The sequence below is a fragment of the Hyposmocoma kahamanoa genome, unplaced genomic scaffold (genome assembly GCF_003589595.1).
Source record: "Hyposmocoma kahamanoa isolate Upper Pololo Valley unplaced genomic scaffold, ASM358959v1 68, whole genome shotgun sequence".
Taxonomy (NCBI): Eukaryota; Metazoa; Arthropoda; class Insecta; order Lepidoptera; family Cosmopterigidae; genus Hyposmocoma; species Hyposmocoma kahamanoa.
The window spans coordinates 1,454,382-1,480,604 of NW_020653856.1; the positions used below are offsets into that span (position 1 = coordinate 1,454,382).

The 26,223-nt window shown below is 35.4% G+C and overlaps 1 protein-coding gene across 1 annotated transcript; it reads right to left on the reverse strand.

Moving 5' to 3' along the window:
- Positions 1-26,223, reverse strand: LOC113232284 (insulin receptor substrate 1-B). The gene is made up of 5 exons (XM_026466954.1): positions 25,732-26,223; positions 21,023-21,206; positions 11,301-11,426; positions 6,952-7,085; positions 1-125 (listed from the first exon to the last, which is right to left on the reverse strand). Exons 1-5 carry the CDS (start codon positions 26,117-26,119, stop codon positions 1-3), a joined length of 957 nt encoding a protein of 318 aa, XP_026322739.1. The 5' UTR covers positions 26,120-26,223.

Here is a 26,223-nt window from a genome sequence, read left to right on the forward strand (position 1 = left end):
TCAGCGTGTTAGTATGATCCTACCGTTAAGGGCGAGTGGTGCGATGGCCGCGGCCGAGTCGTCCACGGAGTAAGTGGTTGCGCACACGCATTGCCTAATGCACGAGCCAACGCACAGGCCCTTCTCTGTAATTTGCAACGGTCTTTTATTCAACGAGTTGTGATTTCGAGTTGTCAGGTTTTCGCGATTGTTACACATTGGATATGAAACTAGTTTTTCGGATCAAAATCGCGTATATATGTTTTTTTTCGAACAAGCACATGTTTCGGGCTCTTTACTCGTCACATAGTCACGTCTGACTCAATATTAATGTCAGATATTTCATTTCCAAAGTTGTAATTTGTTATATTTTTCTTCATCACCTATTATACTGTTCTTTTATAAACATTTTGCCATTTCTTATAAAATAACATAGTTGGGACCATATGCATGATTTTAATGCAGTAAAACTCCTGGTGAAAGAGTTCGTCCAGGGAAATACTGCCACCTTACCCATTTCTGCCGCCAGTAATGTCAGCATTACTGTGTTCCGGTTTGAAGGGTACCTAAGGGTGCTGGTGAAATTACAGGCACATGGGACTTGTCAACTTATATCTCAGGGTGACGGGTGCAGTGGCAGTGTCTCTCAGATCTTTGTGATTTAAAGCTCTGAGTGGCGTCTGTAACTGTTATGGACAGGCGTGTAGCTAACCATCAGGCGCACGACTTGTTCATCCCGTCACTTGATATTAATAAAAAATAATGATTACATATTACAACGTAGATAGTCCTTATAAATAGTAATAAGTTCCAGTAAGTCTCCTCTATAGATGTTTAATGACAACCACGACTGCGATCAGCATAACAGCACGTTTTAACTCCCCAGCAATAAGGGTCCTAAATTCCCCTTTACCTGGAGAGAAGGTCAAAGTTCCCTTTCTTTTCTATAAATATATAAAGTATGCTACTTTAAATTTTCAATTCCGACGGTCACAAATTAAGTCATGCAAAAGCAAAAATGCTGACTATAGTATTACTAGGCAACTATAAATGCAGGTATAGATCCGTACGTCACAGTAATCGGTACGTCAATTACGTCACTTGCCGTAATATTTTCCTCGACGACGTAAGCGTAAAATTGTGATAACATTCGCCAATGTCAGTCGCTGTTACGTGAACTGTGTACATAGATACCACGTATTAAATTTATGTACAAGTATCTAATAACTAATATCGTACACCTTGAGTGGATTGAGAAATTCAAATGCATGCATTTAATTTAGCCCTAGCTCTAATAATTATAACTTTTTTAACCGACTTCAAAAAGGAGGAGGTTGCCTATTTGACAGATTTTTTTTTATGTAAGTTACGCGATAACATGTGAACTAATTTTGATGATTCTTTTGTTGTTGAAAGGAGGGTACCTCAGTATTGGGCCCATTTAAATTTGAAGAAAATATTTCATCTCTAAGGATGGTAAACTAGGAGATGAATCCGGTTTCGCGCACTTTCCGGTAACTGATTTCAATAAAACTTGCCAAATAGATGAGACTTTGTACTGAAATTATTGTTAAGAATAATTATAACTGTTAACTCCACTGTTAACTCCACAATAATTATAACTGTTAAATTTCATTCCTTGTAATCGAAGTACAGAATATACAGTGTCAAAACCGTTACAAGCATCTATTAATTGTGTCGTTCAATCCTGAACATCAAATAGACAATTTATCAAACAATAACTTTTTCATGAAAAATAATGATAGACATAAGAGGAATAAAAAAAAAGTCAACTGTTTTCGACAGTCTTCTTAACAAAGTCTAAAATTCATTTAAGAGGGAGCAGAGAAAAAATTCCTAATCTTCGATTTGATTTTAGAGGGGTATATCCACTTTAAAATTAAAAATAAAATATTGTATGAGTAACTACACGATATATTCAAGCATAGACATCAATCAGAAACATAACTTTATTAACATTACTTTTAATGCGCAAAATTCAACATCTCCTGTCGCATGTCACGCGAACTTCAGGCATATATTTGTTTCACAAATTTGGGCGGAGCCAACGTCAAAACTTTTTTGGCATGCACCCTCTTAAGGGGCAATGTATACGCTTGGTAATAAAATTCCGGTTGCTATTCAAAATTTGACACGCAACGCAATTACGACTTAAAACTATAGCGCTTTCATATTTCTATTTACGGTATTTGATAGAAATATTGTAAGACGCGCATAAATGTCAATTTACAAAGAGCAAGCCCTAAAATTTCTTTACTCATAGTTAAAGTTATGAGTAGTAGTTACAATCAATGTGGCGATTGCAAGCAAATTGCTTACCTACGAAATGAATCTTCATTATAAACTAGTGGAGTAATTTCCCAAAAATAATTGAATATTTTTGCGCAATGACTCCACTATTAAAAATTACAATGATTACAGAGACATCTCTAGCAGCTGCTAGTACCTGTAAAGGTACCTGACTGAGCGAAGGAATAGATTTCTCAAAGATGGCGCTACGGCAAAAGACGTTAAAAAATAACAAAGATCTGCAACAAGCGCATAGAAAAATTTTTAGCGTCCGCTAGTACGTTCCGTGGTCGCTGTAGTTGACATAGCGTCTGGCACGGTTTGCTGGAAGACGTTGGTTCAAATCCAACCGGATCGAAGGAATATTTCTAGGTGTTATAACAAACTAGTGGAGTAATTTCACAAAAATAATTGAATATCATGGTGGTCAATCATCATGACATTCAGTAACTTAAAAATAAAGACATTTTGATAGGACGGTTGACAGTCTATGTAATTACAATACAATACAATACAAAAATTCTTTATTGTTCACCAAAAAGGGAAACAAATACAATACAATTAAATTTAAAAAATAAGCGGTGATACAAGCGGTCCCATCGCTTTAAGCGATTTCTGCCAGACAACTTTTGGACGGAAGTAATTATATAATTCACAGGAAAAAGAATTACTATAATCACCTAATTTTAAATCGCTGTTAAGTAAAATCAATTACACTACATACTCATGTATTTGTAGAGTGGGAGCCTCGGACTTGTTCAGGGCCACTTTAAGGCCTATGCGCCCATTGACTTATAATTATATGGACGTCGGGTCTGCGCTAAAAAGTGTCCGAACTTATAGGGCGTTAAAATCGTATACAGGGCGTTATTCACTCTTTAGTCTTCATTTGTTCGACTGACAGCGAAGCAAGCAAAATTAGACAGTACTGCGATGAAAATACAATTTAAATTCAACGTTTTAGCTTTTTCATATTCCTTTACATGTCACTACGTTTAAATAGGTTGACTTGGGACATTTTTTTCGTGGTTTTTGTATTAGATTCGTCGTCCATTTATTTGTAAGTCAATGCTATGCGCCTTATACGTTCCACCACTTGAGTCACGCCAGTCGTGGCCTATAGGTACCCTTTCGGTGCGATGCACCCAATCATTTCCGATGTTTCACAGGAGCGGCCCTAAGACCGAAGCTTATGGAATACCGCAAGACATCCTGAGCGAGTTTCTTACGCTAAGTATATATTTACTTAAAAGAAGTTTCGAACCATGAATTGTAAACTATTTTATTATTATTTTATAATTTACATCTTCCAACGCAAATCCACAGACTACTTAATAGTTACTACGTAACAGATACATCACTCTCAAACAAAATCGAAAATACCTACGCTATAGTATCCTACTAAATCTGAGTAATGTCACCTGGCGCTCACTACGAGGAAAAAGGAACCTAAGCACGCGCTCAGAGAGGTGAAAATAACGTTGCCCGTCCTGTGCAGTCGTGCGAAACCGAATGCTGGGGCTGTACATGGATTGTAATGTAAACGAAAGACTTGTCTTAACGCTCGCACTGTCGGCGATACACTCAGCGGTAGGCACATATCGCGTAACCTCGAGCGAGTGACTGAGCCCCCTTTCAGACAGACATTTAGCTGGATAATGCTCAAGAGCTAAAAGGCTTTCTTGGAACGCGTAATTCAGCGTAATAGTCAAGTACACACTAAACAGTACGACTGTTAAAATATTATAGGATTAACAATTTAACGAGTACCCTCGCCACAATTCTACAGCTATGAGAAATGCATTCAAGAATGGTAACGTAGCACAACGTTGTAACAGTTATATACACTAAAAAACATCACATGGAGCTTAATGGAATCAACCATAATTCTTAATTGCATTAATGATATCATGATTAAATTAATTTGTGAGGCCGTAGAGCACAATGATCGCAGCAACAATTTTGATTAATTAATTTAATCATATTGTTATTGATTCAATTAAGAATTGGAACTGATTCCATTAAGATCCAATTCAGTGAATGTTTTAGTTCGCTTGAGTATAATCGAATTGCTTATTAATTACATTTGGGATGCTTACAGCGCTTTACGAAATGTAATTCTAACTAGCTAAAAAATCGAAAACTTCCACATAAGAACCTAACAAACACAATCATTAATCAAGCGGTTGCTTCTATAGGGTTTTCCAATAAGGACATAACAATTTTGTATTTCAATAAAACACAGCATAATTGAGATATCGACACCAGAAGTATTAATTAATGTAAGGGACAAACCACGGTTTTTCAGGAGAGCCAAAAAACGATTATTTTTTTAATCTGTCTATAACTTTTTACTGTCTGCTCCTATTTTGATTGTGTCTAGAGCAAAGTTTCTTAGAATTTCCTCTTCTTTCGTGCTATAAACGAAAGATTTAGGAATGCCCAGTGGTTTAAAATATAGCATGTCCCTTACATTAAAAAAAGATGTTTAGTTGTGCCTTACGTTGCTTACACTATGCTCGACGGTTTACACATAAAATATTAGTAACGTAAGGCTAAACATCTTATTTAAATGTTTTTTAATGTAAGGGACATGCTATATTTTAAACCACTGGGCATTCCTTATTTTTATTATGCCAATCGATAGAGCGGGAACTTCCGAATCCAATGATATAATTATGTAACTCATTTTCGACAAAATGTCCCTTACGTTAATTGATACTTCTAGTATCGATATCGAGCTGAAATGTATTCCAAGTGCAGCACACTTGTTACATTTAAGAATGGAATCTGATTTCGAACCTTGTATGTTTCGTGTTGAGATGATGGATAAGAGAGAGAGCAAGTTTTACAATTTTACTTATATACTAGAGCAAGGCGCCCTCTGGCGCCCTGGATATACATTATAATCGTTTATTCGAATAGCGCCGTGTAGAGAGCGGCCACTGAACTGGGTGGTTTGTCTAGTTGACTAGGCAACTGACGTAAGACACCGCGATACAGTGCCGCGGCGTAGTGTTAGCAGACGCTCACTAGGCTCTTCTACGAAACTGATACGAAAGTCTTCAAAACAATTAGTCAAACGATGCCACATTCCGTCGTAGATTAGAAAGTATAACTCGGTAAACAGGTTTCGTTCGTAACAAATAAATGTATGACGCGCATCTCGTAATACTGATAACAAATATTGCACAACTTTATCGCATACTAAACGATTACGGTTAGAATGTTATTATCGAAACTTACGTCGAAAATAGCATAGTAACATGTTTAAGATGACAGCATACAGGCGTTAGTTAATAGCGTAGCGGGAGAACCCGTTGGGTTGACGATGTTGTTGTTTGTTTGTTGAAAGGAATGTAATAAACGTAATTGTAGATTTCTTGAAACAATCGGGAGAGAAATAGAAAAATTAGCCGTTTTAATATATTTATAAATAGTGATAATCATACATGAGTTTTTTACGAACTGTTTAAAAAAATATACATATGATATACATACATACACAGTTATTTTATTTTATTTACTTATTTTCAAAATTATGAAATTTATCAAATAAAACTGTTGACGCTAAATTAAAACAAAAACCTGATTTTCCGTAACTGGCTAAAACGTGTTCGATTCCTACACATTTTTCATGTGTTTGGATTAACTTCTAGAGATAAATGCAAGGAGGTTTTGGATTTTCGACAACGAAAAAGTAATATTTCACATTTCAACAATTGTATCGTTGATTTTATGGTAACATGTTTTTGTGCGAATTTCCGAAGTCGTGTATTGTTTTCATATTACTTACACGTTTTAATAGGTTCTTACACGATATTTGTGATTTCTTACCAGGTTTTTATGATTTCTTAGACGGTTTTTATGATTTCTTATACGTTTTTTTAGAATTATAACTTCAACGTTATAAACACAAACACAACATGGAGGCTGTAGTGAATAATTATCACTACATTTTAATAATTAAATTGAACACATCTAACGTACTACTTACAACGTAAATGTTAGTCACAATTATATTAAAAACTGTGAACAACTGCACTATTTACTACGAAAATTTATCAAACATCAGCCCTTTTCAAGAACATAGAAAGAATAGGAACAAACCAAGTAGTTTAATTTTAACATTACACAAAAGTACATTTTAGTACGTCTATACAATGTATATAATATATAATTGTGCTCGTACCATTACGTACGAAAACTCCGTGCGGTTTTTGCCACTAGCTAACCTTTTTTTCTTTTAAGACTATATTCTTTATGGTAATTTTAAAAATAATATTTTTATTTTAAGAGTACGTGGGACAGTTTTAAATTTAAAATTCATGAAAAGCACCCAGAAATGGTGCATCATATTATAGGTGTCGCACTTCAATGTCAAACTCACACATCTTTACAAAGCCGTCAAAAAGTGTTGCAGATAGGTTGGGATGTCATGTGTCACCTCATCCGCCGTATTCGTAAACGCAGCCTACCAAATAATGCTAATATTACGAAGTAGTTTTGAGTAAAACCTAATTTTTTACTTGTCAATGAGACAAGACTTGACGATTACAAGAATAATTTGAAGTCTCATGAAATAAAGATATTCACTAATGAATGTGTTTCATAGTAAATAAAGAATATAAAGATGAAGTAGACGATCAAAAGTAAGCTCACCGTTGGATAATCCAGCCCTCCCCCTCCCGTCGGAGTAAGTCTGCCTGCGCGCAGGTAGGATGGTCTCTGATGTCTTCGGGACGATGATGTGGTCTCGTTCGTTCTCAGTCTCTTTAGCGCAGTTGCGCATTGCACTGTTAATTACATTATAAGAAAAATTATTTAAGGATTTACGCGCTACGGCTAAAAAGCCGTAGAAAAACCCAATACAAAGATATGACAACAAGCACATAGAAAAATTCGTGAGGTGGTTCATTCTGTGGCTTAGTGAGCATAGCATATGGCACGGTTTGCTAGAAGACGTCGGTTCGAATCGGGCCGGATCAAAGGAATTTTTTCTGAGTGTTCGATCTTTGTGTTAATAATTATAAACTTTACTTATACTTATACTATATTTACTTTACTTATTACTTCACAAAACCGGAACCGGGCGTACGACTTGTTCGTCCCGTCCTTTGATATTATAAAAAAAGTGTGAGAAATGTAGAGATGTAAAAATGTAGAGATGTGTCAGAAATGCAAGTAATATTACAATTGTGATATCACGCGACAGTGTAATGTAATATCACAGATCAGTTTGAAAAATTAAGCACCATTGATAAATCAACACAATAACAGGTTTTTATTGATGGACGATTTTATTCATTTCAGTTACAATATAAAGTATACAATATACATAAATCTTTTTAATAGTGAATTAGCTATACTGCTATGTCTGTGTTACTTATACATTCTTCTACTTCGTTTACGCGTAGCAGTAATGTTTTAAACTTATTATTCAAGTGTAATGTTTTGATGACAGCCGAAAATTGAAAAAACATTAATATTAGATTTTCACCATTTTTCAATATGGCCGCTATACAAACGCTTTTTGGGGGCAGATAAAAATTAGCTCCAATCCGAATTAAGATACATAAAGCGTTGTTGTATTTAAAAAAAATAGTAACATATACAGATAAGCTTAACCAATTCAAACTAGATTCGCTATGCGTGAGAAGGCAAGTAACTGACCTCCTGATGTTGCATAAAATAGTAAATTCCAAATTAGATACTGATATCATAAGCCATGTTTCACTGAAGGTCACTAATAGGTCTAATCGTAGGCAACATTTGTTATTGGTGCCTTCTGCAAAAATAATGTGCCACAATAACAGCCCTCTCATACGTTTATTTATTTTTATTTATTTATTTTATTTTTGAGGGTACAAACAGCTTATATCACAATGTAATAGAAACTATATTAAATAATTATAAGCAAAAACAGTTCCCTACTGATAAAGATGCAGGCAGTATAATGCTTTATGTAAAGACCTTGATATATTCCGCCAGAGCACCAACACATTTGTAAAAATTATAAAAAGCCCTGACTGTGAACACATCACAGAGTGAAGTAATTTTATTTAAAGTATATACACATTTTCTGTTCACTTAGTTAGCCATATTCATTAAGTTGGAAAATGTTATTTACATGTTGTGCGCGCTTGTTATTGAGCTACAAATTGTGTTTGTTTCTGGTTAGTGTCATAGTTTTACTTGTATTGTATAATTTGTATCTTGTAACTGTGATAAAATAAATAAATAAAATAAAATGCTCGAGCGTCTCTCTATTAGATCCTTTTTTCATGGAAGCTATGCCAAATTGAAGTATTTTAGGGAAATAATATATATGGTCTCAAACTAGTGAACTTCAGCACGACAAGCTTGACACTTAAAGACTTAAATCCAAGTTTATGCCGCTTAAGATAAGAACGGTCCAAAGTACAAAGTGTCAAGCTTGACGTGCTCTTGATTGTACTATGAGTACCAGAATAACGATAACTCTGAGGGCAATACCCAGAACCAATTTAAAAATGTTCGTTTCCTAAATTAATCTATCTACTAAGCACTAATCGCTAAGCCAGTCAGTGAAGAGCATAAGCACAACCAGAAATTTTAACACCGCCACGCGCTGCAGGCCGACCCCGACCCCACAGTCGCGTGTGTGGGCGCGTGTACTGAGCTCGTTATTGTTATATTGGTTCAAAACAAACTAAGTACTATAAATTAGTCAACTCGATTCCACAATGCAATCGCCACTCAAACAGGAAACAACATGCGCTGCAATATTCCGTAGTAAACAAAACAGTAAGTGTCAAGGTTAACAATAACCGTACAAGGATAACTAATAAGTTTAACAAACAGACGAGTTCGTGACTTTTGGTATTCATGTTATCGATTCTACGATCCTGTTCTTAACTCCTAATCTAACTAAACTAACTAAAAACTAAAATAACTACAATAAATAAAAATGTGAAAATAATTCGTTTCAAATTAAACCAATTATTTTCACACACATAAAAAAAGTAATAAGTTACAGAAATGTAAAGTTAAAAATAAGGTATTTAATTAATAACTTTTGTAATTATAGTAAATAATCTCAGTACGGAGTACTAAATAAACCGGCCTCAAAAGTACATGGAATTATCTATTTGCCAAGTTTTTTTGAAATCGGTTACCGCAAAGTGCGCAAACCCGGATTGATGCCCTAGTTCACCACTTTACGGAACTTTACAGGAGACAGGAGAGAATAAAAATGGTTTTCACGACTCAAAGTATATTGAGAGTGAAAACGCCTTGAATTGGATAATAGCAAAATCAACCATCAAAATAATTGCTTTTAGGCGCTATTTATAAAAATGAATCTTCATGCGTGAACAGCCACTCTTAGAGGATTTTCTTCGAAAATAAATGGGACCACTATGGAGGTACCCTCTTTCCAACAAAAAAAAAATCATGAAAATCGGTGCACAAATACCGGAGTCATCGCGTAACATACATAAAAAAAAACATACAGTTGAATTGAGAACCTCCTCGTTTTTTTGAAGTCGGTTAAAAAATATGGTGGTTTGCATTAATATTAGACATAACTGGTGAGACCTGTAAAGGGTCCGAAACGTTGGTTTGTTTGAAAAAACAAACATACGCGATTAAAATCCGGAAAAATAGTTTCATTTCCTATAAGTAATATTATAATTATAAATAAAAATTAAATGAAAATAAAAAAAATGACGAATGTGTGTCACGGACACAAGCTCAAGAAAATGTTGAAATTAGTTTGCAATAATTCCAACTCTGATTTCCAGCCCGACCCGGCCGTGACAACTCTACGTAGTCGATCACACACACAAATCGTAAACAAACATCAATTGAAGACAAAATTATTGAAGAAAATAATAATAATAATAGCAAAAAATAAAGGTATTCTATACAATTATTCTACATAATACATTCTACATATAGGCATTTTCGAGATCTAAAATATTATCATAACTTTCACTCCTTTTTAAATAAACCTAGTCACGTGATTTAATTTCTGTACGTATGGAACGGCCCTACCGAATACGTGTTTATTATCAAACACGAACTTTGCAGACAAAATATAGAGAAAAACCTCTATAACTTTCTATGACGAACTCAATGGAAATAAATTAACCTGTGTTTTTACATCGTAAACGACATTTATTTTTCTTAGGTTATTATTTTATTCGTGCAAAAGTTAAGGTAAAGTAAGGTTTTCACAAAAAAAGGGTAAAGAAAATAAGAGACGGATTTAGCTACCATCTCAGCTTGCAAACAAAACTGTTTTGAGACTGGTGAGGATTTTACTTTGCTAATGGTACAACAGTAAAACATTCTATACAGATTATTATTAATACAAAGATCGAACACTCAGAAAAAATTCCTTCGATCCGGTCGGATTCGAACCGACGTCTTCTTGCATACCGTGCCAGACGCTATACCAACTAAGCCACGGAACGAACCAACGGACCTCACGAATTTTTCTATGTGCTTGCGTCGTGTCTTTGTACTTGGTCTTTCAACGGCTTTTTAGTCGTAGCGCCATCTATGAGAAATCTATGACAGATTTATCACAGAGTAATTTCACAAAAAATAATTGAATATTCTATACAGAGTTATTTGAAAGCACTAACAACCTCCCAAGGCCATATTACTACGAGCATAATCATGAACAACAACTATTGTTCCACTACTTTACACTATTCATCAGATGCTATTGCCATACAAAAATAAAAATATTCACATAGATCGCTCTAAATGGTGATAAGTCTGTGCGGTAGCAAACGAAAGCACCCGCCACCAAAATATTTTTTTAATGATAGCACACGGGAGGCGTTGCTAAAAATACAGGTCAACAAAAGTTGTTGTTTGATGTTAGTAATATGGTTCTACAACTAATCCAGTATATTCCGTAAATCCCAATAGAGCTAATTCTTAAGGATTTGTGGAAAAACATCTATCAACCTAAGTTGGTAATTGTGGAATATATCAAAAAGACGGCAGACACTCACTGGCAGATGGTAGAGTGCATGGATTGCGCTATGTTGGAGTCGTCTGTGTGCATCCACAGCTCGCCAGCGCCCGTAGCTGTCGAACGGCCAACTTCCATGTAGAAGAAACATTCTGAATCGCCACATCTGCAAGCAATGTTTAATACGTAAACAATAGACGTTGAAGGAAAAGTGTTGGAAAACATATGAAGCCCCCAACCCACATTGTACCAGCGTGTAGCCTAAATCTAATCCTTAAAGAAGATCCATAGGTAGCGAAGAGACATATAATGGCGATGACTTACGGTGCCGAGACATGGACGCTCACGCAGGAGGCTGTGCATAGGATGAGAGTTGCACAGGGAGCCATGGAGCGTGTCATGCTCGGTATCAGCTTATACACCGTGTTCCCAATGTCCAGATTAAAAGTAAAAAAAAATAAAGGACGTGAGGAACCGCGTCACGAAGTTGAAGTGGAGCTGGGCAGAGCACCAGACACGGGGACAAGATGACAGATGGAGTAAGGTGATAACTGAGTGGCGTCCAAGGACTGGATACAGGAACGTCGGGCGTCTAACTGCGAGATGGGCGGATGACATTGCAGGAATTGGGGGCGAACCTGGATGAGATTAGCACGGGATAGTGGAGAGTGGCACAGAAACATGGAGGCCTTTACCCAGCAGTAAGTGAAGTCAGGCTGTATGTGGTGATGGTGGTAATGATGATATATGATACAGTACCAAGAAGAAATCACATTAAAATGAAATTCATCGTCCCCTGGTTGTTTAAGGCCATAATAGCGTTTACAGATATCGATACATAGGGTTGAAAAGTAAAAGTGGTCTAAAAATCCTCTTTTCGGAGGAGAGCTTAGAAATAGTGTAGAGTCGGCTATTGACGGATGATGATGTTTTGGTTAGCGAAGCTAACACACACTAAAATATTTACACAATTATGTTAACTTTCAATATAAATACAAAATGCTTTGTTTCTCTCAGAAAGGTCTAAAAGTAGTTACATATAAAATAAAGTCTGTAGTAAGTCGGGGACCCGTATTATAGATCACCAGGCTCACTCCCTCGAGTAAATAACTATTATACATATAATAAATAATATTGTATATTACATTTAAAGCAATCGAGCTCTATGTGAAAGTCTTCCAGAGAAGTACTGCCACCTTACCTACTTCTACCACCACGCAGATATGTGCGCATTACTGAGTTCCGGTTTGGAAAGGTAAAACAGCTCTGGTGAAATTACAGGCATATGAACTCAGTATCAGGGTGACGAGCGCAATAGCAGTGCCCCTCAGATCCTTGCGGTATACAGCTACAGGCACTGCAACTGTCATGGACAGGCGTGTCGCTTACCACCAGGCCCTTGATTTGTTCGTCCAGTCACTTGCTATCATAAAATAATAAAAAAATATACATTGCCACAAATTTTTGTTTGTAAATATGAATTCACTGGAAACATTTACAATGTTTCTATTTACATGTTATAACGTGGTCTCATCTGTATTACGCCCAGGCCATACATTTTGAACTTTTAAATTGAATAGGCAGTGTTTTGCGGCAATGGCATAGTCAGTCGGGGTCAGGAGCTCAAGTTCAAGAACTGGTGAGCGATGCATACTGTATTGTGCGGTACCGCTTTGTAAGGGAGTCACTACACTTATTACAAAAAGCTTTATGTACGTACATGGAATAAGATTGAAAAAGACCCGGACAACCATATTTGTATTGCAAAAACGAGCAATTCGTTCTGTGTACCCTTTAGGGTATCAGCACGGACATATATCTAGATAGACGCCGCAAGTAAAGCAATTTGTATGAAACCCAAGCGTGCCACATTTTTTGTACCCACTATGACGTCACAAGAACTATTTAGTGATAGAAACCTCCTTTCACACGCTCTAAATCGATTGATTGAACGGAATACGCGTAAACACGCGGTTTTGTTCATGTATTTGTTGATTACAAGTAGTCGTAATATTCATATAGTAAGAAAATACTAGAATAAGATAGTTAAGTCCTTTATTTACTTGTTTTTGAATAATGTTGATTACTTTAATTTTTTATCGACTTCAAATATTAAAATTATTGTCCTTCCAATAAAATGAACTTATTATATAACATCTTTTTCATTATCATGAGGCACACACTCGGTTGCATATTTGTTTTCTCGAAATTCATACAAAACCAAAATAATTGTTTTTAAAATAAATTATGCATCTTCTGATTACAAATCACTTGCCTGTTGAAGGAAACGTCTCTGCTTGCCCGTTTACCCACAATTACGTGTTTTTGCAATTTATAATGGCATAATTATGCATTTTTCGCGTTTTCGACTGGTGTTTATCTACCCTTACATTACTTTTACTTATATTACTCAAATATTTTAGATGCCCGTAAAAATATACTTAATTTCATTAAGAAAGAAGATATTCATAATATTAACCTTAGAGCTAAGTACAAACCCATGATACCACCATTTCGTTTAACCAAGGTTTCGTTTAACCAAGGTTTCGTTAAACCAAAAAGACTATTTTATGGGAAACTGTTACTTTCTTACAATAAACATACCGGAGCGTGTATTAAGATTATAATTTCCTAAGTTTAAAAACTACATTAAAAATATTTTATTCAATTAAAATATTTTTAATGTAGTTTAAGTTTTGTCTAATTACAAAATTGAAGACTACGTGTTAGATAAACACGTGTGGAAAACGACACCGCTCTAATTCCAGACAACTTTGATTCAAAGTGTATTCCATAACATTTAAGTTTATTTGAAAAGGCCAATCCCTAGAGTTTCTTGCTCGTTCTTCTCAGGGAGTTAGCGTAGTGAACGAGCAGTAGCTTAAAAGTGACGTTTTCAAGTGTAAATTTATTTTACCTATGGAATAAATGATACTTTGACCTGGCTGGAATTCACCTGTTTCTGGACAAAAGGTACGGGGTTAATATTATTGCTACATTTCATCGGTATTTTTGTTCATATTCTCGAACGTGTATGAAACATTGTAATAGTATACACACCTTACTTTATTAGATGTCCGGCGCAATTTTTTCTTCAAAATATTCATTTTGCACTAATGATATTTAATCTAAATTTATTAAACATACGTCTTCAAAAGGACGACGTCAAAACCGAACTGACCGTAACGTTTTCCTGCATCAGAATTATATAGTCCAGACTTTTCACGTAAGTACGTACAACAATTTTATTATAAGACAAGTGTGTAAAGAACAATGTCTATTTTAAAAGTAATTTTTTTAGTCGCGACCGGTTGAAAATTTATATCCATCTAAAACTATGTTATAAAGTACGTTTCATTCATAAATGATTAATAATGACAAATAATAGACATAAAAAATAATTGCACAAATAAAGACATCTACATATACCACAGATAATATAATACTAACACGCAAAATAGGCGCTTTGTCGTCGAGTTGCGGATACCAGCCCGTTGCACCAAGTACCAAGTAATATAATACTATACAGATACTCAAACTCATACAAAGATAATGTCGCACTCGTAACTCTGCTTATTCGAACGTTTATTTTGATTCTAAACGCTGATCAATAGATGGCACCAAGTAAGCCCGCGATGCGATTGTAATAATATTCGAGAAGGCCAACAGACCGCAACGTTAATTTTATTATAGATTTGAACCAGCGCCTTTAGCATACCGTGCCTGACGTATTTGAGATTCAGCTACGGAATCTTACGAATTTTTCTATTTACAGATCTTTTTTTTAACAACTTTTTTGCCGAACAGCCATCTGTGAGAAATCTATGAAAGTTTTCTTCATAAATAATATAATATAGTCAGTTTTTCTTTACAAATAAAGTTAATAAATATATGGACGTCGGGTCCGCGCTAAAAAGTGTCCGAACTTATAGGGCGTTAAAATCGTATACAGAGCGTCATTCACGCTTTAGTCTTCGTTTGTTCGACTGACAGCGAAGCAAGCAAAATTAGACAGTGCTGCGATGACGTTACAATTTAAATTCAACGTTTTAGCTTTTTCATATTCCTTTACATGTCACTACGTTTAAATAGGTTGACTTGGGACATTTTTTTCGTGGTTTTTGTATTAGACCCGTCGTCCATTTATTTGTAAGTCAATGACTTTAGCGTAATAAAGACATTATTTATACTAATTATGTAGTATTTAAAAATGAACCGGTATTTTAACCACTATCCTAATAGTGTCATTAAATGCGTTAACAAATACTTAGAACTTGTTTAACAAAATTTTCCCGTTTTCGAATGAAATAATTCTGAATAAAACTAATCCTATTTTTTAATTATTACCGGAAATGTTACCCATATCTTAAAAGGGAAAACCATTATATGCCTTGGTAATTAGTGAATTAATTGTACATTTTCGTAGAATCCTAATGTAGGTAACGACTAAAAATGCCCATGATAAATATTAATTAATATATTTACGTAGTATTAAGGAAGGGAAATAGCGCCATGATTAACTTTTTTACATAACTTTGGCGCCATGAGTGTTACTTTTAAATGGCTTCAAAACAATGGAGAAGGTTCTCAAAAACTTAAGAGATTTGTGAACCGTGGCGTATTCAGGGATGAATCCGGATTATAGATATTAGATTTCACCCAGTCTGCGTTAACCGATTTAAAAAAAACTTGGCAAATAGATGTAATTCCTCAAATTTCTGAGGTCGGTTTTTTATTCAATAGTGGCACTTCACACAGCTACTTGTATTCCCTATTGGCTGTTTGATGCACTTAGGAAAACTTTGGCGTACAGACAAACCGACTCATCCGAAGAATAGAGTCCGATATGATTATACAACGAAAACAGGATAAACACATAATCTCGTTATTCAACGTAAGACCTAGCTCTAGGTGTTTTAAGAGTTTTATGTATTATTTCGTTTCGGAAATATAAAATAAATAAATAACGCACACATTCAACATAGCCCCGCACTAGGGAAACCCTGTGTCGCGGGTGCCATGGACACACATATAGACAACCACAAATTACACCCAAACTCACGAGAGAAATAAATGTAGGCCATACAATTTCTCCCGGCCCGGGAATCGAACCTGGGACCTGTGCGTGGCAGTCCGGCATGGTAACCGTTCGGCCACGGAGGCAGTATAGAACAACGGTCGATCTGACATCCACAGTTAAGAACAGCGCGCGAAATGAACGGTGACCTGAGAATAAACAATCTTGCACATAGGTCTTTGTTCTACGGATGAGTCGAAACGTGGAAACACTGACTACTATGACCGTTTTTTAGTAACAGTAAGAGTTCGTCCAGGGTAGTACTGCAACTTACTTATTTCTGCCGCCAAGCAGTAACGCCACCATTACTATGTTCCGGTTTTGAAGGTTAAGGATGTTGGTGAAATTACAGGCATATGGGACTTGTCAACTTATGTCTCAGGGTGGCGGGCGCAGTGGTAGTACTCCTCAGTTCTTTGGAATTTAAAGCTCTGAGTGGCACTCTAACCAGCTTGTAACCACATTAATAATACACATTTAGTGTTAGTAGTTATTTTAAGAATATTATTTCGATATCGCCTATTTAGTGCGAAGTATGGAGCTGCTGCTGCTGCTTGTTTTTTACGAAAGAATCCAAGTTCGCGTAAAATGACGAAAGTTTTAACCCGAGATCTGGTTCGTGGTTGCGACCCGGTATTCTATTTTGAAGGCGACGGTAACGGGTCGTGGCCCACCAAATGGGAAACGCTGATCTAGACAATTAGATTTGCTTTTCTATTGAATCGGTTCGCTTGAAAATCGCATTGAAATAAATCGATACAAAAAATCGTTAGATCGATCGATGAACTTGTATCGATTTTCGTAAAAATCTAATCATAGTAGTGTGCATTCTTAGGTAGTGAGAATACATCTCCACATCATAGCTAAGTTGGTATTGTGTGGAGTTTGCCTCTTTTTCGTCAAAAAAGTTTATTACATCAAAATTTATAAGAAGTATGGAATTATAACCAAATTCCGTATTCGCCGTTTCCACTTACGATTTTGGACAGAAATGGACTAAAACCCGTACGGTTTGATTAGGTTTTAACCCACTGCCCATCTCTGGTTATCACTATGTAACAAGTTTCAGTATAGAGTTCAGATTCAATATTTGTGTAAAATTGATCAACGCCATCTAGTGTATTTTCAGAGTACTACAAAATGCTCATAGATGGTTATAGCCGTGTAAAAACTAAACTACGATTGTTACAAATATGATTTTGTAACAACAATTACAGTAAATCAAAAATTAATATCAGGTTCTAGTCAATGAGTCACAATTTATATACATAGATTTACGCGCAAATATCTAGTCGTGATTTACTGACGTTCCAAAGCGTAAACATACGTCACGAATGTAGTAACTAAGATAGTGTGACATGGTCATTGTGCGCAATGCTCGCCCCTAACAAACCGTGATCGACAACAGAGTATAATTTTTTTAAATATCAAACCCTAATCAATGAGTCACAATTCTGCACGAAAATGGTTAGTCGGGATTTAGTGACGTCACAATGTGTACATACGTCACGGACAAACTAAGAAAGTGTGACTCACTCATTGTGCTCAAAACTCGCAACTGGTGATCGACAACAGAGTATGATTTTAAAGATATCAAACCCTAATCAATTAGTCTCAATTCTGCACGAAATGGCTAATCGTGATTTTGAGACGTCATATCGGAACATACATCACGAACGTATCTAAGATAGTGTAACTCTCTCATTGTACTTAAAATACGCCCATAACAACAGTGATCACAGCAGAGTATAATTTAACCTCTAAGACCCAGTAACTAACAACGTGAAAAGCGCTAAATTCCCAATACAGAGACATTAAAATGTACTAAATATAATTAAATGCTTCAGGCCTAAGAAAGTCTGCCCACAATTTCGTTTGAAAAACTAATTTTTCTGCACACCTACCATGTACCTTACCCTAAGGTCATGTCACTAAATTTAAATATACATTAAATGCGATATTTTCATTATAATGTACTCTCTGGGCGTTTACTTGTTTATAGGAATAATATTTTAGTTCATAACATTATGTACATTTTGACGTACATGAGGCCTTAGGAGATAAAAAAAATCAAACCCTTATCAATGAGTCCCACCATAGAGCTCGAAAATGGCTAGTCGTGATTTTGTGACGTCACAACATAAACAATACGTTACGAGAGTAACTAAGATAGTCTGACTCACTCATTATCCTCAAAACCGGCTCCGAACAACTGATGATCGACAACAGGATTTTTTTTAAATACATCCTAATCAATGAATCACAATTCATGAAAATTGCTAGCAGCGATTTTATGACGTCACGGCGTAAACGTAACCAAAACAGTAGATCAACATTTAACGATATCGTGATAGTAAAACCACTTAAGATACTGCAGTACGTATACATATAGCAAAGTATGAGGTAAAGGCTAACGATTATGTTGAACCCTAGCAAGTAACATAGTATTAAAATTTTGATACTGATTTGGATCTGTTTTGAGGAGTGCTCGCTAGATGAGGAGGTCCCGGGTTCGATTCCAAGTAGGACTAATTTGGGAAATGAACTTTTCTAAATTAGTTGTGGTCTGGGTATTCTACTCATAGAGCAGGGTTTTCCTTAGTTTGTTTTTTATAATATCAAATGACGGGACGAACAAGTCGTGCGCCTAAACTTGCAAACTGGCTATTTTTTACCGACTTCAAAAAAGGAGGAGGTTCTCAATTCGACTGTATGTTTTTTTGTATGTATGTTACGCGATAACTCCGGTATTTGTGCACCGATTTTCATGATTCTTTTTTTGTTGGAAAGAGGGTACCGAATAGTGTTTCCATTTCATTTCGAAGAAAATCATCCACCTCTAAGGGAGCCACCCTTAGAGGTGGATGATTTTCTTAGTAGTTCACGCATGAAGATTCATTTTTATAAATAGCGCCAAAATTTTGCACAAGGAGCAATTATTTCAATGGTTAATTTCGCTTTTTTTTTCTTCTTTGAATTTCTCCAATTCAAGACGTTTTTCTCTCAATATACTTCGAGTAGTGAGAACTGATTTTTATTATCTCCAGTGTCAGTGTATAGTGGCGAACTAGGGGATATTTCAATAAAACTTAGCAAATCGACGTAATTCCACGTACTTTTGAAGTCGGTTTTTTTAGTACTCTGTACTGAGATTATTACTTAGTCGAAATCAAAGTTCGCTTTATAAATCTCAGTCTTAGAGTCAATGGTCACGGCTGCTTAAGTGGTATAACATTAATGCAAACCACACTATTCTGAACCATAACTTCAAAAAGAGCCCGCAACGTAGGTTTATTTGAAAAAACAAATCGGCCCCTTCTAAAAGTATCATATGTTGCAATTGCCAAGTTTACAGAGGAGCGTTTTAAAGTTTTGTATTCACTGAAACGAACATAACACGTAACTTTAGCATTTCATTTTTACGTAGGAGGGGGCGAAATACCATACTACATTACAGAAATACATACGTAATTTATTTTAGTTTAAACGCGACACACACGTCCGGTACTCACTCGGTTTTAGGGTCCACTGAAAATCAGCGTCACAGCCTTGTCCCGGCGGTGACATTAGCTGTGTGGATCCTATTACATACGCCACAGCCGCACACATGACATCTACTTAGTACAATAATAGTGTTGACCAGCTTTGTGGTCGCATAATTATTTATTGCTAAGATTTTATTGTTAATTAATTTTATTTAGTTTTCTTTTTTGTTAATCATTTTCTGTTTGTTTTAATTTAGTTTGTTTTAGTTTTAATTTAGTTGTTTTATTTTTATTATTTTTACTTTTTATTTTTTACTGTTTATTATTGTGTTGTGGTGTAATGTAATAAATGTATTATATTCTAAAAGTACGCTATTAAATATACGTCATTTAGATGCGAAAAAACAGTTTAATTTCCAATGTTTAAGATACGAACAAGTGGTGCGCTTGGTGGTACACGACATGCCTATAGCAGTTGCAGTGCCAGTCAGTACTTTAAATAGCAAAGATCGGAGGGGCACTGCCACTGCGACCGTCACCCTGAGACATAAGTCAGCAAATCCCATGTGCTTGTAATTTCACATTACCATTTAAAACCGGAGGTGACAGTACTTCCCTGGACGAACTGTTTCATAAGGAGCTCTATTGCTACAAATCGGTTTAAATCGGACTACAACCCATAAATGCCCGAATTCGAGAGCAAAAACTATTAACAGCTAAATATTTGTTGTAAATTGAGTTTTGATCAAATTTAATGATATTATTGCAAAATGTTTATGGCTTTCTGATCTAGCTAGTTGAATCGATTCGCTAGCATTGAAAAAAAAAATATAAAACTCGTTAAATCCTATGGCACTTGATCAAGCATCGCGAAAGGCTCGCGAGCTGCAGACGACCATTACGTTGGGCGATCTGTTCGCGTACCGTTCCCGCGCCACAGATATTACCATGTGTTTAATTGCACGCATCCAGCAAGCGTTCGAGGCGTATTCGCCAGATCTGTACGCACCCTGAGACATAAGTTAACAAGTCCCATGTGCCGGTAATTTCACCAGCACCCTTACGCTTAAAACCGAAGCGCAGTAATGTTCGCTTCCCTGGACTAACTCTTTCACAAAGAGCTCTATACTGCTATTATGTTCATGTGTAGCAATCCCAAAGACCTGAGAACCCAAAAAAACAGTTAAAGTCAATGATCACCTGCGAATATTCTTGAGAGAATACTCCACGCGTTCAGGGATGCCCAAATCACTAATAACGTTGTTGTGGCTCTTTATCTTGACCAAGGTAAGTGTCTTGTCTGTTAGGCAGAGGTTGTACAGCCCTTGGATGTTTTTCGAAGCGCCCAGTCCCTTCTTCTGCACGTTCACTTGCCACACATGCTCTGAAAAGGTAGATGAAATTAGATTCTCATACCTTCTTCCTAAAATTAAAATGTAATGTACAATTAAAGTGGTTAGTCTGTATTGTAGTAATTTATATCATATAAAAATATAAAATTATGTGCTGAAGTTTGTCCTTAACAATCCCTATTAAAATAAAGGTCAGTTATTTATCAACTTATTTTTTAAAGTAACATAATGAAGTAACTATGTTACTTTAAAAAAAATTTAAAGTAACAAATGAAATTATTTGAAAACATTTTCAAGTACTGAACATATAATGGTCAATGGTTTTAAAAAAAACTATAGAAAACGCATGTAACAATGGAAATGGAATCTGCGACTCCCAATTACTAGGGAACCTTTTTTATAATAAGTCTTTTATGATTAAATTGGCTAAGAACAGTTTTCGGTAAAATATATTAAGTTGGTAGAATAGTTTTATGTAGGTAAAATTTTTGCTCAAAAGTTGACGGAGCTTTAATTACTGCCTATAAATATATATATTTTTTTGTTACACAATTTGTTATAATTTAAATATATAATATGAACATTTTTAAATTTATTATAATTTGGAAACAAGTATTGTTCCCCCAAGTTCCTAGTACCAGTAGAGCTCCTTGAGAGTTCGTCCAGTACTACCACCTTACCTATTTCTGCCGCCACGCAGCAATGTGAGCATTACCGTGTTCCGGTTAGGTAGGGTAAGAGTGCTGGTGAAATTACAGGTACATGGGACTTGACAATATATGTCTCAGGGTGACGGGCACACATACCTGTAAGATCTTTACGATTAAAAGCTCAAGTGGAACTGCAACTCTTATGAACAGGCGTGTCGCTTACCACCAGGCGCACGACTTCTCCGTCCCGAAATTGTCAAAAATCTCCATAGTAAAACCACAAATGGAGTAAAATATAACTATAAATTTTATTTAAAAATTCAATGGAAACAAATTAACGTTTAAAGAGTCATTAAACATTATAGTAAATACCATTACATTTTGGACTTAACAATGATAGATGACTTTTCTATTGAATCATGTGTTGCTCCATCATCATTATTGAAATAGATTTTTGTGTTTAAGGATTGATACACGTTGATTTTAAGAAAATAAACTTTTTGTATTAGAAGGACTTAATTTCGCGCGCTAAATCCTTTTTAGAAGAGCTATTAAAATATAAAGGATGACATTTAATGCAATTTTGTGAAAAGTTGTGTAAAAATTAATTAATGTTACAATTTTTAATACAAAGATCGAACACAGAAAAATGCCTTGCATCTGACAGGACTCGACCTTGCGTATGCCAGTCTGGGGCAACCGCTCTACCCACTGAGCTACAGATTGAGTCAGCAGACCAAACTTAGCAGATCTTTGTTTTTTGTTTTAATGGCTATTTTTCCATAATGCCAGCTTTGAGAAATCTATGAAAGTATTTTCTTCACTCAGCCAGGTACTTTACAGCTACCAGAGACTGACAAGAGATGTCGCGTTATGAATTATAATATTGACTTCACGAAATATGTTTTACTACCCATAATATTTATTTTTTGTGAAATCACTCCACTAGTTTGTTATTATTATTATTATATAAAGATCGAAAAAAAAATAATTCCTTGAATCTGACAGGATACGAACCTGCATCTGTATGCCAATCGAGTTGCCCTAATCTATATTATGTCTACTAATTAACGAATCAATCTTATCAGTAATAACAAATTGTGCGTAGTACAACATAATAAGAAATAGAAATAATACAAACAAACTTAAAGAAAAATTCCTTCAGTCTGGCTGGATTTGAACCAGCGACATTATTTCGCTTGAATTGAGCTACAGAAAGCGTCAGCAGACCTTACCAATTTCTCTGTGCTTACTGTAGATTCTTTGTCTTTGGTTTTAACGGTTTTTTAGCCATAACGCCACCTGTGAGAAACCTATGAAAGCTTTTCTTCAACTTCAACTTTTGTATCTATGGCTCCGTCGTTTTGCGCGACGATTGTGAGATAAATTGCCGTTTATTATACTACTTAATCGGTTATTATGCACATTGACGGTTAAAGCTTTTCTACAAAAAAGTATAAATACATAAATAAAAATTAATACTTATTGTGTCTAATGTTAATTTAAAGCAAAATAATATAATTAATAATGTTTGTACAAAATAATCTGGACTTGGTGAAAAATTAGTTAGGTACATACCAAAGCATCTTAACTTTGTACTTTAAAATAAATACTGTTAATTTTGTTAGTCTTTTTTCTTCTTTTAGTTCATTATTACTTAGGAATATTAAATTTTTTATTTTTCCCGGAGAATTAACAGCAAGTGAAAAAATTAAGATGACTGAAGGATTTGAATCTAGAGTCACAGAATTAATTTTTTTTTAAATATATTAACTTAAGAATGTCCTATTATATTTAAGTTCATGAACTTTTAAAGTTCAAGCAGTAACTTGATTAAAAACCATAAGGAAAGTTCATGACAAAGAGCTAATTGAACAAAATAATCACCACAAACGATAGCCAAGTGACAACCCTGTCCAATCTTCATGGGGCATTAAAGTACCCCAGATCATTGACCCATTACCTTGAGTCATGTTTGTATATTTGTGTTGATAGTGGAACATTTGTGAATGGCTTGTAGTAATCTTAGGGTAACTCAGTTACTTCTACTCAAGATAAGGACAGGAGTGTCGATGAAATGATATACTTCCTCGGCTATCTCTCAAGGTTGACATGAAAAGACGATTTACAAAAATTCTAGCTACTCAATCCAAAAATAGCACCGTATGATGCAGAAATAGCATGGTAGTAGTACCACAACATATTTACGTACAGGTTTTTACAGAGCACCTTCTACCAAATCAACAAAATATAAACTAACTTGTTCTAACTCAAGTGAGCAATTTTTCCCTTACTGTGACTGGAAAACTGTTCTTTGCCACATGGTGGCCCAATTGTTTTGTCATCATTCCATTTGCCTTTGGAGCACACGACAGACTTAACACGAAGAACTTGTCGTCAACTCCTAGTCGTAAACAACATGTCCACATTTTGGTAATTTTTTTAAAATGTCTATTATGCCCATTTTACTTAACAACAAAAATGAAACTAAATTTAAAAAAATGCTTATTGAAGGTTATAATCTCGTTTCACTGACTCCAGTAAGAAAGGGCTATTTAAGCTCAGAACAAGTCTCAATATCAATCAAAATAAATATGAAAATGGATCATGATTAAGAATAACAGAGACAGATACAGGATCTTCATTCTGGTGAATGTAATCAGTCCTCCTAGCACAGATACTATTGTAATTTGAAAAATTTGAATATTATTTATTAACAAAACACTATTCACGCAAATTCATAATATAAAAACATCTCTCTTTCCACTATATTTAATTATTTGTTTAATTTATTTAAATTTTTTTGCATAATAGTACATAGTACAAATGGTAGACTTAATGGCATAAGGTATTCTCTACCAGTCAACCATTATGTGTCTTATAATTTAAAAAATAAACTACTATTTTTCTCTAAAAATAATTATAAAAACTTCCAGCCTTCTTAAACACAAGTTACATTTTTAAGCACACCCCTTGATATCTTTCTCAAAAAAATTTGTACTTTTACAGTACCAGAATATCTTTCTATGAACAATTTCCCAGTTTAGATTTAAAGTGAAAACTTCATTACAGTGATAAAGAAGGAAAATTAATATAATCTAAGCTCATTGAAGCCAGCAAATATTTAAAAAATACACAATACAACAAATAATCTTTTTTCTATCTGATCTTATTTAAATCAAACAATCAGTGAAGGTTGTGGCTTAGAAGATAGCAATCTCATTTACATGCAAGGCCTGGTTTGATTCCCAGTAATAACAATTTAGACTTTTGTACATTACAACAGACTGACCTAAATTCAGCATTTGCTGGCCGTAGCTTCAAGAGATGATGTCATTGTTTAACACATTTAAAAGATTCTATTGTGCAGAAATCAATTACATACCTTGGTCAGGGCAAAATTGAAACACTTAAATATAATATCTTTACATAAACAATAATTTTAACCAAAACAAAGTATTTTAGTAACATAGACCATAATTATACAAACAGAAGTAGAAGTCAATTAACTCAAAATTGGACTCCTCAGCACAATTAAGATTTTCCATTCACAACAATTCCTCATTGTAACTTGGCATGGTAAACAAAAACAATCAATACTCATTGTTTGTGAAACTTCCTTGTTACATTGAAATTAGACTCAGACCTATCTAGGTATATAGGTGTTAACAATTTGTAGGTTATCTAGAGATGTAAACAACATATTTGGACACTTCTTTGGCTAGTAACTAATTTAGTTACATGATTAATTATTAAGGAAATGTTTTACACATTATCTCTAGCATTGTTAATGACAGTCGGTATAATGAGTGATTGTTTACAAGAGCAAACAACTGTTATAGGAAAGTTTTAAGCATGTCGGTCAATTGATGTATGGATTCTAGAATGCACTAGTTTGTGAACTTACGTATGGGGTGCAGCAACTCCTCACTAGCATCATCGTTGCGATGCTGTTGTAAGATTGCAGTCAGCCACTCGTGTAGATCTATCTCATTCTCCGCTACAATGCAGAACTGCTCCTCTCGCGTGAACAGTGCTATAACATGCTTTTGCTTCAAATCCAGTCTCCGAGTGATGTTGTAACAACTTTTGAGAGGTATGACACGCCGTGGGGTGCCACCAAACCGAAACTTCTTCTCGGACTCGTAGTACTCGAGGCGCGCGGAGCATTCTGGTGTCTCTGCGCGCAGCACGAAGAATTTCTTCTTCATGGTCTTGAGCTTGCGCAGATGCGCCGCGCGCACTACCTGGCCGGCGCCGGCCGCGCCCGCGCCGCCCGCCGGCGACGCCGACATGTCAGCGCATCACCCACTGCGCTACGGCTCCCAGCCAGTCCGCATCGCGCACATGCCAACCGATAACCTTGAAGTTGTTTACGAATACCGTGATGAAAGTCACC